Genomic DNA, 16438 nt, shown 5'->3' on the forward strand with positions numbered 1-16438 from the left:
AGGAGTTCCACCGCTTCGCCGACCACCCCCCACCACCGGCGACGGCGGCGGGGCTCAGGGGCAGTCCCGGGGGCAGGAGGAGCGGCCCGGCCCGCCCCGGCCCGGCCCGCCCCGGTGGCCGGCACCGCCCCCGCCGCGGGAGCCCCGGCGAATCAGCGGGGCGCTGTCAGGGCGTCGGCGCCGGCGGCTCCGCGCGCCCGGCCCCGAGCGCGTCCCTTATCGCAGACAGGCACCGGGGGCCGGAGATCGCATCATTATCATGGGCACTGTTTGCTTTTCGCGGCGCTGCTGTTTGCTTTTCGCTCTCGCCTGGGCCGGCAGGTTGGCGGGAGGCAGCGGGGGCGCAGGTAAGAGGGGGCTCCGCCACTGTGCCGCCTTCCCCAAGGCACGGACGGCGCGGAGCCGTGGCCCCGGGGGGACCGTGTTTGTCCGCTTTCCTCTCCCTGGTGCAAGGTGTTGAGGGGGAGGTCACTTCTTGCTGCGAGTAGTGCCGGGCGTGTTGGAAGTTGTGGTGGGGAGGCGTTTTCTCGCATGTTTGACACTGCCGGAGCCAAGGGACGTCTGGAGGGAGAGACTGGGAAGAAAAAGTTACTTTCCTTTAAGTGCCTACGTGATAAGTCTGTGCTGAACCCTAGAGACTCCATAGGGGAAGCGTTGTCTGTTATATCTTCACAGGTTTTCCTTGTTTGCGCATTAGCCCAAAGACCTGCCGTTTCCTAACAGCCGCGCTCGTATCTGTTTCATAGCAGTAATGATATTAAGTCTTTGCTCCGGTGTTAAAAAAAAAAGGCACTGAAACCGCTCTCCTCCCCCCTCCCCCCATCTGCATAGGAACGTTGTAAGCCCAAAGTAATTCCTTTAAGATGTGTGTGCAGTCTCTGAAGTTGTGCTAGAATAAATCGTTTAAGGTGAAGTAGGAGAGTGGGGGTGGGCCGAAAAATCACTTTTTGTCAGATGGCAAGAGTTTAAGCGCAACAAAATGAACGAAGTCAGCGTAGAAGTTCTTAAAGTCCAAGAAATGCAATGTGAGATGTGGAGCAGAGCAGGGGCTCATATTTGGTTTTGCCCTTTCATTTGACTCATTGGCATTCACGCCTGACTCCCAGGCATCCTCTGGTTGCTGTGAAATGTCCCCCTTGGCTCAATGCAGTTTGAATTTTTGACGGCATTATAAAGAGTCCAGCTGTCACTTTTGCTGATCTTGATGGGAGATGGGTGCCGGTTTAATGAGTCAAAAGTATGAACCAAAGCATTTAAAAAAAAAAAAAAAGGCACAAAAAAACCCCTTCTTTTCTTTTCGTGCTTGACTGGATCTGTGTCTGATCTGGGCAACACCCTCGGACCCCCTCAGCTAATTCACGTAAATCATAGCTAGATCTGAACCGGTTCAGCGGTTAAAATAAACGAATGGACAAGAGATAAGTATACAAATTACAGCAGCTCTGCGTTTCTCCAGAAAATACAATGCTTTGCTGTTGGGAAGGGGCAAGTGTTCCTTTTTTTCTTAAAAAAACAAAACCAAAACATAATAACAACAATACCGAGTGCAGGCAGTTCTCTTGCTAGGAGCCCTGAGGTGCCCCGCGGGGCCGTTCCTGGTCTGCACATCTCAGAGAAGTTCTGTGTGCCGTGCCACAATATCTGATTATTCTCCCCTCTCTAAGTAGCCCCCTCCCGTCCTCGGTTACTTTGAAGGATCCGTGTTTTATCACTGGAGATGGCTTGAATGAGCACTTCTGAAACAATTCGCGTGAGGATTTTAAGCTAACAATAAAAGTGTTTTCACTTTAGTGCACCTTTTTTGAGGATCTGTTAATCTAATTGGCATGAAACTAGCTGCGCATGTGTCTTGCTGGATGCCCTCCTCCCTCCATCCGCAGCACCTCTCTTTCCTCGACACTTCCCTAAAAACGAAGAGGGGAGACTCTACTCTGTGCAGCTCGGCTGGTTGTTACCCGGCTGCTCACCCGCCCCCCCCAGGGCAGGGCGCTCCCCTGCCTACCTTTCTCCTCCCGGGAGCCCCAGATGTGGCTCTCGCCTGCCTGACATGATGAGGGAGTCCCCGTGAGGTGCGTTACTGACACTGCGGCCGCGGCTGACAGCGGCGGCCCGGCCGGTCTCCTCGAGGCAGCGCCGGTCTCTGACGGCGGCGACATCGCCTCCTCCCGCGGCGGCCCCGGCGCCCCGGCCCCTCGCGTAGGGCGCTGCGAGTGACGGGGTGGCCGGGGACAGCCTGTGAGGAGAGCGGGGGGCAGGGCAGGTTAGGCAGGGCTTTAAATGTTCCCCTGTTAACAGCACACCCCATCCTTGAATAGGTCGGAGCTTTTTTATTTTCTTTCCCCTTCTATGTTCACTTCATTAACATTCCCACGACTACCAAATCTCGACTCTCTCTCATCCTTCTCCCTCCCCCATTTTCTTTAAATCCGGGGGAGAAAACGAATGCCCGTCACTGAAATGTTTGTAAAGGCTTCCTACCCTGAAAACAAGAAAAGAAGTCTGTGTCCCCCCTTTCAGAGTCCGTTTCACTAGTGAGGCACCCACCCGAGCAGGGGCTGGGAAGGCTGCTGGGACCTTTCCCTTCTAAATGGGTTTTAGTCCATGTAGATGATGCAGGTTGCTTTTCTTCGTGCTAACTTACGGAGTTTCATATGGTCTTTTTTTTTTTTTCCTCTTAATAAAAAGGATTCATGTGGTTTTGCTGTTCAAATATTTCTTTTTCTCATTCCCCCACCAGCATAGCTTATTTAAACTAGTGTAAATTAAGAAGATCTCTTTGCTAGAACATGTAAATGGGCTTTTTTTTTTTCCCCCCTCTTACAGGTCATTTAAGCACTCTTTTGTTTTATGAAGATGTGAGTCCAGACCTATACAGCTGATGCTAATTTCTCATATGTCTAATGATTTCCTAACGCAGAAGCTTGGTGAAGCAGTGCTTATAAATGACTTCAGAAGAATAACACATTGGTTTGTTAAGTTATTTGACCTTAGCTGTTCCCATTTCCAGGATGACACTTGGAAGGCAAGCCAGCAAACAGCTTCTTCAGGGGGAGTATTTCTCCTTCGTGGTTTTCTGTGTCTCAGGTCTCCCTTCTTATCTGTCCCCTTGGGGTTCATTCTGTGCTTGCAGATGTTGACGAGTGTGCAGAAGCTACGGATGACTGTCACATCGATGCAATTTGCCAAAACACACCAAAATCCTACAAATGCATCTGCAAGCCAGGCTATAAAGGTGAAGGGAAACAATGTGAAGGTAAGGACAGCTCAGCTCCTCTCCTTTCTCCCCTCCCATCTCTTATTTGTTTGCTCTTTAAAAGCTTTTGTAAACAGCTGAATTCCTGAAACGATTAATGCAGATTTACAGCTGCTTACTCTCAAATCTCGGTGTTTATTGGCAAGCATCCCCCTGCTGCTTTTGCTAATTGTCCGGCATCACAAACATCGTGTCCGCCAGCCCACTTTTAGCAATAAAAATAAATAAAATTTTAAAAAGGGTGGGGGGTGGGCGCGTTTCCCCCTCCTGGGTAGCACCAGCTTGTCCCGGGCAGCGCTGGGCCCGCTGCCGCCGGGGCTCGAAGCGCCGCGCCTGGCACGTGGGCCTGCCCGGGGCGCGGCCGCCGGGCTGGGCTGGGACTTCGGTTCCCTCCCGGTGGGGAGGGAGGGTGCGCTGGCCGCGGTGGGGAGCCGGGGTGGCCGTCTCTCCCAGCCGCAGGCGTTCGGTGAGGCCAGCCAGCGGGGCTGCGGGGAACCGGGGCCGCCTCACTGCACCGCCGTCCGCCCTGCGGCCTCCTCAGCCTGGCCCAGCACGGTGTTGCAGCCTGTCTCAGTCACTCTCCTCGGGGCCCTCTGAGGTGCAGGGAAGCTTGCACCTTCCACTTGGCTAAGGTGTGATTAACCATCACTCTTCTCACCCAGTGAGAGCCTCGTTCCTCCTGGTCTGTTTGCAGTAGGTGTTGTTTTGTGTCAACTCGAACAAGACACTGGAGCTTGCTTCTTTCACCCCACGAACATGTCATGATCATGTATTTCTAGTATATGAAACACTATTTGAAAAGGAACTATTTCAGATTATTATACTTACACAGACTTTAAAAAGTTGGTTTGCTTCTGTATGTCCTTGCATCAATCCTTGCACTTGAAAAAGACATAGCATGTTTTATTAGGCACTCTGTACACTCATATTTCAGGTTTTATGAACTCTGTCTTGTTCTCTGGTGAAAAGACCTAATATTGTAATTGCAGCAGAATGCCTTAAAAATATAAGATACAAGGTGTGTATGGGGGGGTGTTTGTTTGTTTCTACCTACTCGTAGATGCCTAGCAGCTATAAAAATTCTAAGTCTCTGTCTTTCTCTAGCAGACTGAAACTTTTTCAAAATGTATATGGCCAGTCCATTAAAAAGATTAAAGACCTAGAAATGACTTTGCTGAAGTCTACAAAAATTTGAAACCACATATTATTCTCCATGGACTTCCGAACTGTTTGTTCAAGTGCCCTCATAAAGCATTTTTGTGGTTGTCATATTTTTCTGTGTTGGGCTTAACGTTGACAGAGCCAAATTTCTACTGTCCACCTCTTGGTGCTCTAGCATCTCTGAGCTGCTGTTTAGAAGCCAGATTCTCTTTCTTGCAAACAATAATAATTCAGCACCACTTATTCATCCTTTCCAGGGGAAGAGTTTTGTACAGAGAAAATGTACTCAAGGCCACAGCTGTGGAAGTTATAGCATTCTCAGAAATGGGTACTGCTTGTTGTATTGGTTTTCCATCTCAAAAGCTTCCTTAAGCTTTAACTACTACTACTGTTTTAGCTGTTGAGCTCTATTTAATGGTAGACCTGGCTGATACTCATGATTATTTAATACATATATTTCTCTTTGCCTGACTTACCTTTGCTCAGTAAAAAAGAGAGCTTAGTAAGTAGTAAAAAACAAGTTTTGTCTGTGGAATGATATACAGAATTATAGAATTTCTGTGACTGATGTCAAACTTGTATCTGATGGAATGTAGTGTCTGATAAGCTTGATAAGTAAGGTAAGCCGAGGCAGACTGCAACACATTTTGCATGCATGTTAATTATTCAGCATTAGGTAAATGAATGCGAGGTGTCTAAACCAGGTATTACTAGGTGTGATATATAACTTTAAAAAATATCACAGTAAGAGTTCTGAAGATTTTGCATCAGGTCTATATTTTAAGTTTGTAATTCATATCAAACTTAGAGATAAGCAGAAAGCTTGAAATATTTTTGGATGCTTCCTTTTTGGAGCTCATTTTAGATTACTTATGTAGTACGTTTTCATTTGATGTCAAAGTACTTTGAAACTTTGTTACTGACATTATGTACCTTCAGTGGCAGGCAGATGTCATTATGTCCTTTTTGTAAGTGAGCAAACTCAAACCTATAGAGGTGAAGGAAGGGTCATACACAGTGCAGGCCTAAGGTATGTCTCAGGTCTGCTGTTCACATAGAGTGGCTTGATTTTGCATCTTGAGGTCAAGTATTCAAAACCTACAGAAATAAGCAGACTGGCAGTATTGATTGGTATTTAATATTCTGTCATAAGACAACACCAGTAATCAGCCATTAAAATTATCTTTTCAGATAAAAGTGACTGTGCTTGTAATAACAAAGATGAAATACAGTGAGTGGTTTTTGTTGTGCCAAAACCAAAGCGGGGTCATGAAGCAATTCTGGATATTTATAGCTGAGCGTTTCTAAATAAGCTTTTTGATTGCTGAAACTAGAAAAGGATGTCTTGTGCACAGATAATGTGCCTATTTAACCAAGTTTGTAGTAATCTACTGGTATTGCTTCATGTCTAAAGAACATTCCTTACATCATGACTAACTCCCTTATAATACAGGCTCTTATATACAGCCAGATTTTACTAAACAAGCAGAATTGCAACTTTTATAGTGCAGTGAGCTTAAAGAAATTATATGATCAAATTTATTCAATTTAATTTTAGTGAGCTGCCAGTTTAGGTTATACTGAGGCATTACAATTAATTTAGAAACATCAGTCTTTAAACATCAGTCTTAAGTTTTACATTTGTTCACTTAAAATCCATTTTGAAAGAAAGGGATAGGGTATGGGAACTAACATGATTTATAAAAGTGACGGAGAACATATTTGTACAGATATACCCAGTACGTGAATATGTATTTTGTGTACTTTTGCATATTTATTTATAGTGTTTTATTCAAAGAAAATTAATATTTTAAAGAATGGGATCTTTAGACTAATGCAGGAGATGTGGAGCCCAGGCATTTGTGCAGGATTTTGTGCATATTTTGGTGCTCTGACCTAAAGATGGGGGAGAAATACGTACAACAGAAACACTCCTTAAAGGGACTCGTGGAGAGCCCTAGCAGCAATTATACTAAAATGAAACATTTTCTTGACAGTCTGTTAAATGCCTTTAGCAGGGAATTTGTTTCTGAACTTTCCTTTTCTCCCAAAATGTCTTTCGGATTGGATTGCTCCAGAGTTTCCAAGGATTTGGGATCACTTCACAGTTTGCAGATCTTTTTTCTTTCCATTTTTTCTTCTGGTTAGCCTTCTTACCTGAACCAGCTGACCTGTTTTTTTTCCACAGAGCACAGTTGTTTCTCCAGACAGAAGAACTGCTCATTCTTCAGGTGTCTTGTCTCTTGCTTCTCTCTGTAGTTTTCAGTTTAACTTTTTTTCAACCACCTATCCCTTGTGCTTTGTCAAGCCATATGGTCAGCATTGCCATGATGATATTTCCCCATATCACATATTATACCAGTATCTTTTGACCACAAATTCTCTAGCTGGTATTTTCATAGGACAGAATAATGTGTCCAGCCCTGGTAATCTTAAAAAAAATACTTGCTTCCAATTGTCCATTTCTATTCAACATACAAAACCTATTCATTGATAACTGATTCAGTTGCCCTGGCAGACCTACTATTACCTAGGAAATCTTCCATGTTGTGATTTTAGTCAATAACTCAAATGCAGTGGCCTGCATTCAGCTGCAAGTGTGCATTTTCATGCTCCCTAGGTCTTTGTCCTTGCCTTCTCTACATTGACTTTTGGTCTCCCCACAGGTTGATATCTCAATAAAATTGTTAGCTGGAAAGTGGTGTCAAAGCAATAGAGATTCCAGAGGGTTCAAAAGGATTCCAAGCCCTGAGGTTCCCCTAGGCCTCGACAGGGTCTTCTTTGTCCCCGATACCAATGCTGCATGTTTGCTCTTGTACTCTGTCATTGAACAGTTTATAGCTCTTAAACCTAAGGTTTGGAGGTTTTTGTCCATGTTACTTCTCAGGCTGTTCCAAACCCTTGTGCCATTAATGGTTAAAATACTCTGTATAATTGCTGGTTGCTGTTTATGTGTGCCAATTTTATATCCAGTTAGTGTGTTAGCTTTATTCTCTATTTTAAGCATTTTTTTCCTTCAGCCTACTGTTTATCCCCAGTGTGACTGTGATTTCAGTGAGTTCCTCTAGCTGTAGTTTCTTTTTCTTTTGGATACCTTATGTGTAGGATTCTTTCTCTACAGTATATAGAGGATGCGATTGGGTGGATGTGATTTTTCCTTGAGAGATGTTCACTGGGACCTGTTGCTTCTAGGTTGCAAAACTCTGCTCCAAGATTTCCCATATTGAATAAGATTTCCCTCTTGGTGTGTGTTTTCTACTGTCTTTCATAGTATTTGCATAACTATTCTTCAGTTGTTTTAATAATCGGTCTGATACAGTTGTTATGTTTCTTGAATTCTGTACAGAAGAGAAATGCTCAAAACTTTTAGGTGTACTTTATTTTTTTTAATTCTTGCTGTGTAGCTTCATAATACTGTTGATGGACTTTGCACGGAGAGCAGCATACATGTGCTGTGGCAAAGTATGCTGTCAGTATGCCTTGAGAGGGTGATTATCAGGTTGGAAATTTGTGCTAGCAGCAGCAGTTCTGCTTGAATACTAGTTGAGTAACCCTGTGCAGTTGTCATGCTGTTTGTCATATATTGAGGTACTTGCAGACTTTTTCCTAACGTAAGTAATCATTCGAGGTAAACAGGCAGGTGATCATGCTGATCTGCAGAGGGGGCTGTTATTCTTGATTACCCCAGTGATAGCATCCCACTGGGTATAGGCATGATACAATCTCAGAATAAGATAAACCATTCCTGTCTCAATCACAGGTTATATTCTGTGTATGTCCATTTGGAAACACAGACTTAATTGTCCTTTCTGAACATCAGTGCTCATCTAAGGGCTGCCTAGCTGAAGGAAGCTTCTGGAAAATGTGCAGCCAAACAGTCTAGGAAGGCATCTCATAATCTGGGGCTGATATGCTGCTCGTTGCAACTTCTACCATAGTTCCTAACATTTGTCTGTTTACAGTGGATGGAAATAATATGGTATCTGGAAAAATACTTGCATGGATATAGCTAGGTTTTGTTATTCCCATATGTTATGTGATGTCTGGCTTTGCTTCTGACACGGTACATTGCTGCAGACAGAAAAGCACAGAGTATCATACAGATAATCTCTGAACTGTTAACTAAAGTTCCCTTTTCTGAATTAGGAATTCTATTGTTGTGGAAACAACAGGATGGTGAATTTCTTACTTTGGCAGGTGTTTGAGACTCTTGTGATAGGACATGCAATTCTGTCTTCATACTGCAAGTGCAATAATGTCCCTAAGCCAAGATTTAAATTCCTCATGGTGTTTGCAACAATAGACTTAAGTATAAAATGAAAGCTCATTGCAATTACAATGAATCAGAAATGGTATAGATAACCCACTCATTATCATATTCAGTAATTGTGTGGTGTGAAGATATACCTATTTGTTAGATCTGTTTAAAAAATATTTTAAACAAATATTAGCAATAAAATTATTATTACAGGGCTACTCTGAAACAGCAACCTGGAACCAGCACAGGACATTTCAGCATTCTCACTTCCCAGCTCCTGGTCCAGTATCTCACACTGAAGCCTTCTTTTCTCTGCAGAGATAATTAAGTATGAAGCTTTTGGATGTCTTCGAGATGGAACAATGTTCCCAGTTCTTTTAAGAGCTCTGTGGTGTGCAGTCAATCCACTCTCAGCTATTTTTTCTTAAGTGGACCATCTTTATCAGTGATGTTTTGTGGGAGTAAAAGAACACTGTTGGGTATCCTTTGGTTTCGGAAATTTGGGCGTCTTGATGCTTGCACAACTGCAGTGGTCTCAGGCTTGTACTGTCTGTCTCATTGCTGAATAACAGAGATGCCACTGAACAAGGCAGCTTAAGTGACTTCTTCCTGATTGATGATTCTTCTAATTGCAGTAGAAGGTGGATTAATTCTCTCAAGGAAGGGTCATCCTCTGGGATCTTGCAAATATTGACTCATTTCAGGCTGAATATTATTACTACATCCATAGTCTTGTTGTTATTGCTTTCAAGAAGGTGCTATGGGAAGTCAGTTTGGTCAAATCCGCTAATAATATCTACTACTAATGTCCCACTACGTATCTGTCAGGGCAACAAAGGATTTTCTGAATAGCTCTGTGTTGGTGTGTTGAGGTTCTTTTTCCACTTAAAACACCTCAAATATCTACACTCTTTGTCTGTTCTGAAAAGCTGCAGGAAGACGGAATGTGAACATTTTTTCCTACATATTGTTTCAGCCTTTTTTCATATCTTTATTCAAATTTTGTTATTTTTTTGTTAAACCGTTTTATGCCTTGATCTCAGTTTAGTGCTTGAGGCTTTGATGCTGATCTAATTGCTTTGGAACTGGATGTCCAGTAATCTTGAGGTCTGCAGTGAATATTAGGTAATGAAGCTGCTGTGCTTTCTATTTTTACAGTTATAATACCTTAATAGATGACATTAATGTCATGTTTTGAATTTTATGTCACCCTTCTGTAATGGCTGTGTTCTGGATGAGACCTGTTGCTACAGGCCTGTGATGCTGGTTTTGTCCTGTTGGCTGCAGCAGCCCAGCTGACCACAGAGGAGGAGATACTCTACAACCTCCCAGTTTTGTGGTGATTTTTATTTCAGGGTCAAACCTTCCTTCCCAGTTTTATTCACACAGATCATAGCTTTACTCTGGGTAAGCCATTGTGCTGATTTCCTGAAAGCAGCTTCCAGAAGCTGTACATACTGTCAAAAAACAGGGAAGGGAGAATATAAAATAGCTGCTTCGATTTAAGCTGGTAACTTTTTTTTTTCCCCCCTCTCTGTAAATCCTACTTATTTGATTGGGTAAATTATGCATCTTTTTTTCGGTTTAGGCTGATAAAAGTGTTTCCCAGAATTCAATTCTGAGGTCTTCTCCGTGCCTTTTTTTTATATTTTATTTTTCATTTTAATTGTCTGGTACCATTTAATACTTGATTCTCAGCTTGCCAGTTTTCCGAATTACTTCAGGGATGGAGTTTCTTTGGGGATGGAGAAGAAGTAGCAAGCAAGAAAATACTCTTGAGAACATTCTGTAATAAACCAGAGTTTTATTAGAGCCTAAGTGAATTAACAGATTATGATAACTTTTTCTTTTCTCTTGCCACTTCAGTTCCTTGAATAGGGCTTTTGTTTTGGCCAGGGTTGAGCCTCAATTTGATTTGTTTATTTATTTCAGATGGCTTCATTTTCCGTTTGTTCGGCAGTTTATTCAGTAAAACCAGAATATTCCTTAGTTGGGATGACATGACACTTTTCACTGCTCACAGTACCATCAGTCTGCAAGTGTCACACACCCCATTGTTTTCTCCTCTCCCTTTTCCTCTCTGCCCTGTCCTGCCTCTCAGAGCTACTTTCTGGCAACCCATAGTGCTGCTTCACTGAACAGCTCCCCTGGTGGTCCAGCTTGGAAATCTTTCATTTTTCCTTAAAAAAAAAAAAAAAGAACATTTGCTCCAACTTTTCTTTTTTTAATTTTTTTCCCCCCCTTTTTCCTCCAGAAATGCTTCTTGGATACAATTATCGCTATATTTTGCATAAACAAATACCATACCACTAGAAATTTGGTTTCATTCTTCAGCAGCATTACATGTAATTCTCAATTTGGAAAAAATATAGTTTTATCCAAAGACATTTCTCTAAATAGTTGATAAGCTCCCTGTCTGCTGGATGGTCTGTAGGTACTCTGGGAACTTATAAATATATATAACATTTTATCAGTCTCAGCAGTTGTTAAGCTGCAGAATCCAGGGTGGCCTCCTGTGATGATGTAAACTTGGTATTTAGAAGGAACCTCTCCTTTCCCCCAAATATAGAGTGTAAATTTTCTGCCAGAAAAATTATAATAAAATGAAGGAGCATAAATAGAATGTACTAAGCTCAATGTGTAAGAACCTGTCCTTCTTTTGTCTTAATTCTTTAGACATCTGCCAGATACTGCCTGGTTTTCCTTGTTTTCCCACCCGTCACCTTTACTTGTGGTGTAGTCCCCTTTCCTTGCAGTCTTCATTGTGTTGTCTCGTGTATTCTGTTACTCAGCTGTCTCTTGGTCTTGTCATTTCCATAGTGCAAATCCTACTTCTCTTTCTTTTGTCCTCTCCCAGTGTATTTTCATGTGCTTCTTTTTTATTTTCTTCAGTTTTCCTTCCCTTATCCTTTCTCTCTGCTTACTGCAGTTACAGCAGTATCAGTATGCTGAGAGCCAGTGACCCACAGCAAGATCTCTGGGACTGGAGAGCTGGTAGCTGCAAGCTCTGAGGACCCTTTACAGGTCCTTTTCCTTGCTTTCTGTCTTCAGGTCAAACCAGCTCCTGCTAGATCCTGTAGTTTTCCCTTTTTCTTCCTTTTTCTCCACCTCTTTCTTGCCCCCCCCCCCGAGCTCGGAGTTGACCTGTCGCCTCAGCACATTTCTCTTAATGTTGCCATTCATTGAGGAAGATCCTAGTGTTTGTAATTGCAAAGCCACCTGAATGATCCTATTTGCACACAGCATATTCTGTAGGATTCATATTTAATGAAAAGGACAGCCTGGTGTCTTGATTACGTTATCTGATTTGTGTGCTCATGGAAAGTCCTGAAGGGTGCAAAGAACACAGGAGAGATTTGCTATTTGGGTGTGAGTGTTGCAGAGGGTCCTGCTGGGTGAGGGCTCTGCCACAGCTGGGCAGGGCTATGTGAGGGTGTGTGTCATGCCCTCAGAAATACAGGCCTCAAGCTTGCTCAGCTGTTTTTGCTTGAACTTGCTAAAATAGCTTGATCTCAAAGACGAGACCAAGCATGCAGAATTTCAGTCTTTGAAGAAGCTGTGAAAATGAGAAGTGGAAGGTGAGGTTCTTTGAAAGGCAGTTTATGTAAGTAATACTAATTGCAGTATACGTCTGCCTTTATCTGTCAGAAGTACACACAAAACATATGTGATTAAGACCATTAGGCCAAGTATGAACACAACTAGCAAAAGGGAGAAATACACTACTGGGAAGTTTACTACATATTTTTATTACCAAACTATGTAAAATTAAGGGAGAAAAACCATAATAGGAGCAAAAATTATACTACATTTATAAAATTACAGAATTCTATTTTATATTTTGTTTTTAAAATTATGCATGGTAAGCTGTAACATACAAACATATAACAATCTGAAAATCTAGTTTACCAAAGGATTCTTCTTTAATGACCTTTATGATCAACAAGGAACTATAAAACTTAGGGGAAATACATGTCTTCTGGTCTGAATTAGTCACTAACATGGTCTTTTCTATTATAGTATTTGAAGCAGGAGGGAGTGCTTTAAATGCTTCAACCCATTTAACCTTAATTGCTCAGTTTTAATAGACATTTGCTAACTAGAGGAACCAAATTATAGCTTGAATTAGGGCTTACTAATCTTAATTAAAAGCTCTACTTTATAATCGGAAACAGCTTATGTTTAAACCAGTAAGCCTTTCTTAAATGACTTTTTTTTTTTTTTTTGATGCTAAGGCCCTTTTGATAATAATTCTTTAGATTGAATATGGGAAACCATTATTCTCTTTGCATTGCATTTAATTAAAAATATCTCCTCCATGTGGTTTTGTGCCTTCTGCTGGCTGTAAAATTTTTGAATTGGTGGGGGGTGGGATTACTTTACTTTTCCTGTGGTAATTTGAAAACATACTGGTGCCCTTTGGTTTAACAGTTTTCTGGAGTCACAACTTAGAAAATTAGTGCGTGAATTAATACAAATAATAGCTTCCTGCGTTTCTCTATCCTCAAGTGAACGCTTGTCATTCACTTCAATTAATTGGTGTGCTAGGCATATAATTACAACTGTTAATAATACATCTGATAATTCATTTATTTTAACATTTAAATTATGCTGAGACAGTTGATTATGGTCTTCATGTTCCACTCCTTCCTGAGACCTAACTTCTAGTAAAAATAAAGTCTGTTATATTGAGAGGGAGGCCCTGGCTCTATGTATTGCACATTTGGTATACTGGTAGAGTTTCTGTTCATTTCAGGGGTATCTGAAGAGAACAAAGGGTGGATTTCATCTGTCCAAATATAGATCTCAGTAGCAGAGACCAATACACTTAAGCTGTTCACTTTGCTTTCCCTTTTTAGTTGATGGAGAGAAATAGGAATTTCCTTAGCGGCGTTCACCTTGTATTAACTGAGACAAAAACAGGTCAGATGAATCGTGTCCTGACAATAACAGTCTCTTTCTAACACAGATGTGGACATGTACAATGTAGATGTGTGAAGTTGGGTGAGGTGTATCTGGGCCAAAGAGCCTGCAGCTGTGAGATTCAGAGGCCATTGAAATTAGTGGAAAATATTCTGTACTTAATTGCGCTTTGAATTTAACAAGGACAGGAGATTTTTAAGCTGCAGTATTATTGTTTGATCATTATGAAATTCATCCTCTCAGTTTCAATTTTACATTTTTTATTCTTTAATTTAAAATAGGCTCCTACCTCTTCAGCACAGGCATATAGTTAAAAATACAAAACCAAACAACCTCCCCCCCCAAGTTTATTCTAGGAAAAAGCTGATTTTTTAAATTGTCTTTTCTTAGAACTCAGCCTTAAGATTCTTGGTGCATCCTACTCAGGAAGCGCTGCCAGACTGTATAGTTATACTTGTGTTTAAATTGCATTGCTTTTAATTCCAGTAGCTGAGTTGTCTGCTTGCATAAGCTAAATGCATATTAAGAGTCCTTTACACTAAGCCTGCTAGACCTTTCTGCACACTTAGAAGTAACTTCTAAGAAAAGTCACTTGTGCCAGTTATGGAGATGGACAGACCTTCTTGAATGTCAGTCTTGTTTGTTTAGTTATCTGTTCTTTAGAACACCTCTTAAGCATTTTTTAGAATTTTTCCTTTTTGTTCAGTTTGTTGTATGTATGTTCTGTGCTGATGGAGTAGAAAAAGGTTTTTAAATTATACTGGTTACAGGAACATAAAATCAGGGCGCTCTGCAGTGGGTTCAAAGAACTCTGGTCCCTGTCCATGACACATGTCTGTATATATTTATCTTTTAATATGAGAAGTGTGTAAGCTGGACAGACCAAGTTTGACTAAAGATGTCTAGCTTGACGTGCAGTCTCTGACAGGGGCCAGTGGATGTTTAGGGTAGATGATATGAAATGGAACATGGAAGAATGCAGCTAGAGGTTTAAAGGCTTCTCGTGCCAGAAGTTTCATTCAAATCACTGTGTTTAATTGCATCTTCAGAATATAAATGGAAAATGAGTATGTTTGCTTCTACAGGTGTTCTGCAAAACTCACAGCTGGTAGATAGGTGATTAGCCATGCTCAGTATACTGGAAAAGAATTATATAGGAGCAGGGAGTCATAAACACCAGTCTCTTTTCAGCCTCCCATCCACTGTTGTTTACCATGAGTGTCACATCATGCTTCTCTATATTGGATGTACTGTCCGTTTTTTTTAAAAGAAACAACTGTTTATTGGATTTACTGTTATCAAGTCTTTAGTCAAGCAACTGCTGCCTTTGCTTTTCTGTGCGTAATAAAATAGCATTGCTGTAAAAGGCATCTGTTGATAAATTGTCTAAATGAGAATATTGAGGATAACTCTACAGGACTAAATGAATATTTATATCAACATTTCCACTTTCATTCCTCTACTGTTGGGGAGGAGAGCAGTACAATTAGACTGCCTAGCTTTCTGTCGTGTATTCTGTCAAATGCATATTATTATTTGAATAGTGCACAGAAGTTGTAGGCATTCTTTGGTTCTTTCTACCTAACATCCGCCCCGATATAACAAACAAATATAATTACATAAAATTGCAAAAGGAAAATTTCCAGGTTATGAATATAAGCAAATGCGCATGTTGCTGTTTCCATATCTACAGTATCATTCTTTTTCTACTGAATAGTATTAACGGTGCTGGATGCTATGTTTGCTGTCTCATATAGGGTATTTGAACACTGGAGCAGAAATGTCTAATTTCTTGGCAACCCTAGTTGATTACATCTGTTTGCTCTATATTTCGTTCTTGTCCAAACATCAGATGTGAGCATAGCCTGTAATTGAAAATATTTGATGATTCATGGTTCGGCAATGGTGTTTTTACATTTAATCCTTACTCCTTTTCCTGGATTTTCCTTACTGTGAAATAGGTGTTTGTACAGCCTGCCCTGGCCTCATCTAACCCTCACTCTGGCGTGTCAGGCAAAGGGGAGTGTGTAACTTCATTAGTTTCTGTTCAGGGAGCCCCAGCTCTTGCTTTGTTCTCTGCTGGCTAAAGAGTTCAGGCAATGTTTTGAAGTCTGTAAAGGGTCATGATGGAGAAGCTGGTGGGTTCCATGCTGGTGTTCACTATGTGTAGACATGTGCCTCTGCTGGACAATTGTTACACATCTGCAGGTCAAAACTCAAAAGCTGCTTGCCACTGGTTTTCAGATTTTCTCTGGTTTTATTATATAGAGCTCTAGCTCACAAGGCCAATTTCTGCATGGCTTTTTAGAAGACTAAGGAGAGCCTATATCATAACTGCTGAACTCCCTTTGTGAATAAAATTTTAGAATTGTCAGCATATATCAGTAGGAGAGGGTTCTCTGCTTCAGGAATAAAAAGCTTCAACCAAAAAATTACATTAATATTTGAAAATAAAACTTTTTTGCATTGATTTACTGCAATAGCATCTAGGGCTTCTTGTTTATACTGGCTGGGGCCACACTTTCAAAACAGTGTGGAACATGTTCCATCTGTATACCCAAACAAAATTATGTGGCAAGTATTTTACACATTGTGGCAATAGAATTTTTGATACGAATCTGAGAGGCTGTGCCAAAATTCTGAATTGTGGAGCAAAATTGCCAAATGTTTTGGCATCTTGGAAATAATTCCACATTTCATGATTGTAGAGTTCCCAAACTACTGACTTCTGATTGAGGTAGCTCTTAGAGCTGTGAACTGTTTCCAACAGTGCTTTGTGTGCACCCACATTTATGGTATTATATTTATTATCACAGCTTTAGTAAGATTCAACTTACCGAAAG

The 16438-nt window shown here is 41.4% G+C and overlaps 1 protein-coding gene across 1 annotated transcript in view; it reads left to right on the top strand.

The window, feature by feature from the left end:
- Nucleotides 1-256: 256 nt before the first annotated feature.
- The window catches only part of SCUBE1 (signal peptide, CUB domain and EGF like domain containing 1), a gene marked incomplete at its 3' end in the record, with an annotated part of 203564 nt that continues 187382 nt past the window's right edge, over nucleotides 257-16438 (top strand). The window contains exons 1-2 of the mRNA XM_080363809.1: nucleotides 257-347; nucleotides 3131-3253. Of these exons, the coding sequence (XP_080219935.1) occupies nucleotides 260-347; nucleotides 3131-3253 (211 nt within the window). The 5' untranslated portion in view covers nucleotides 257-259. The remainder of the gene's footprint in view (nucleotides 348-3130; nucleotides 3254-16438) is intronic.

Source organism: Nesoenas mayeri, assembly GCF_963082525.1.
Source record: "Nesoenas mayeri genome assembly, chromosome: 1".
Classification (NCBI taxonomy): Eukaryota; Metazoa; Chordata; class Aves; order Columbiformes; family Columbidae; genus Nesoenas; species Nesoenas mayeri.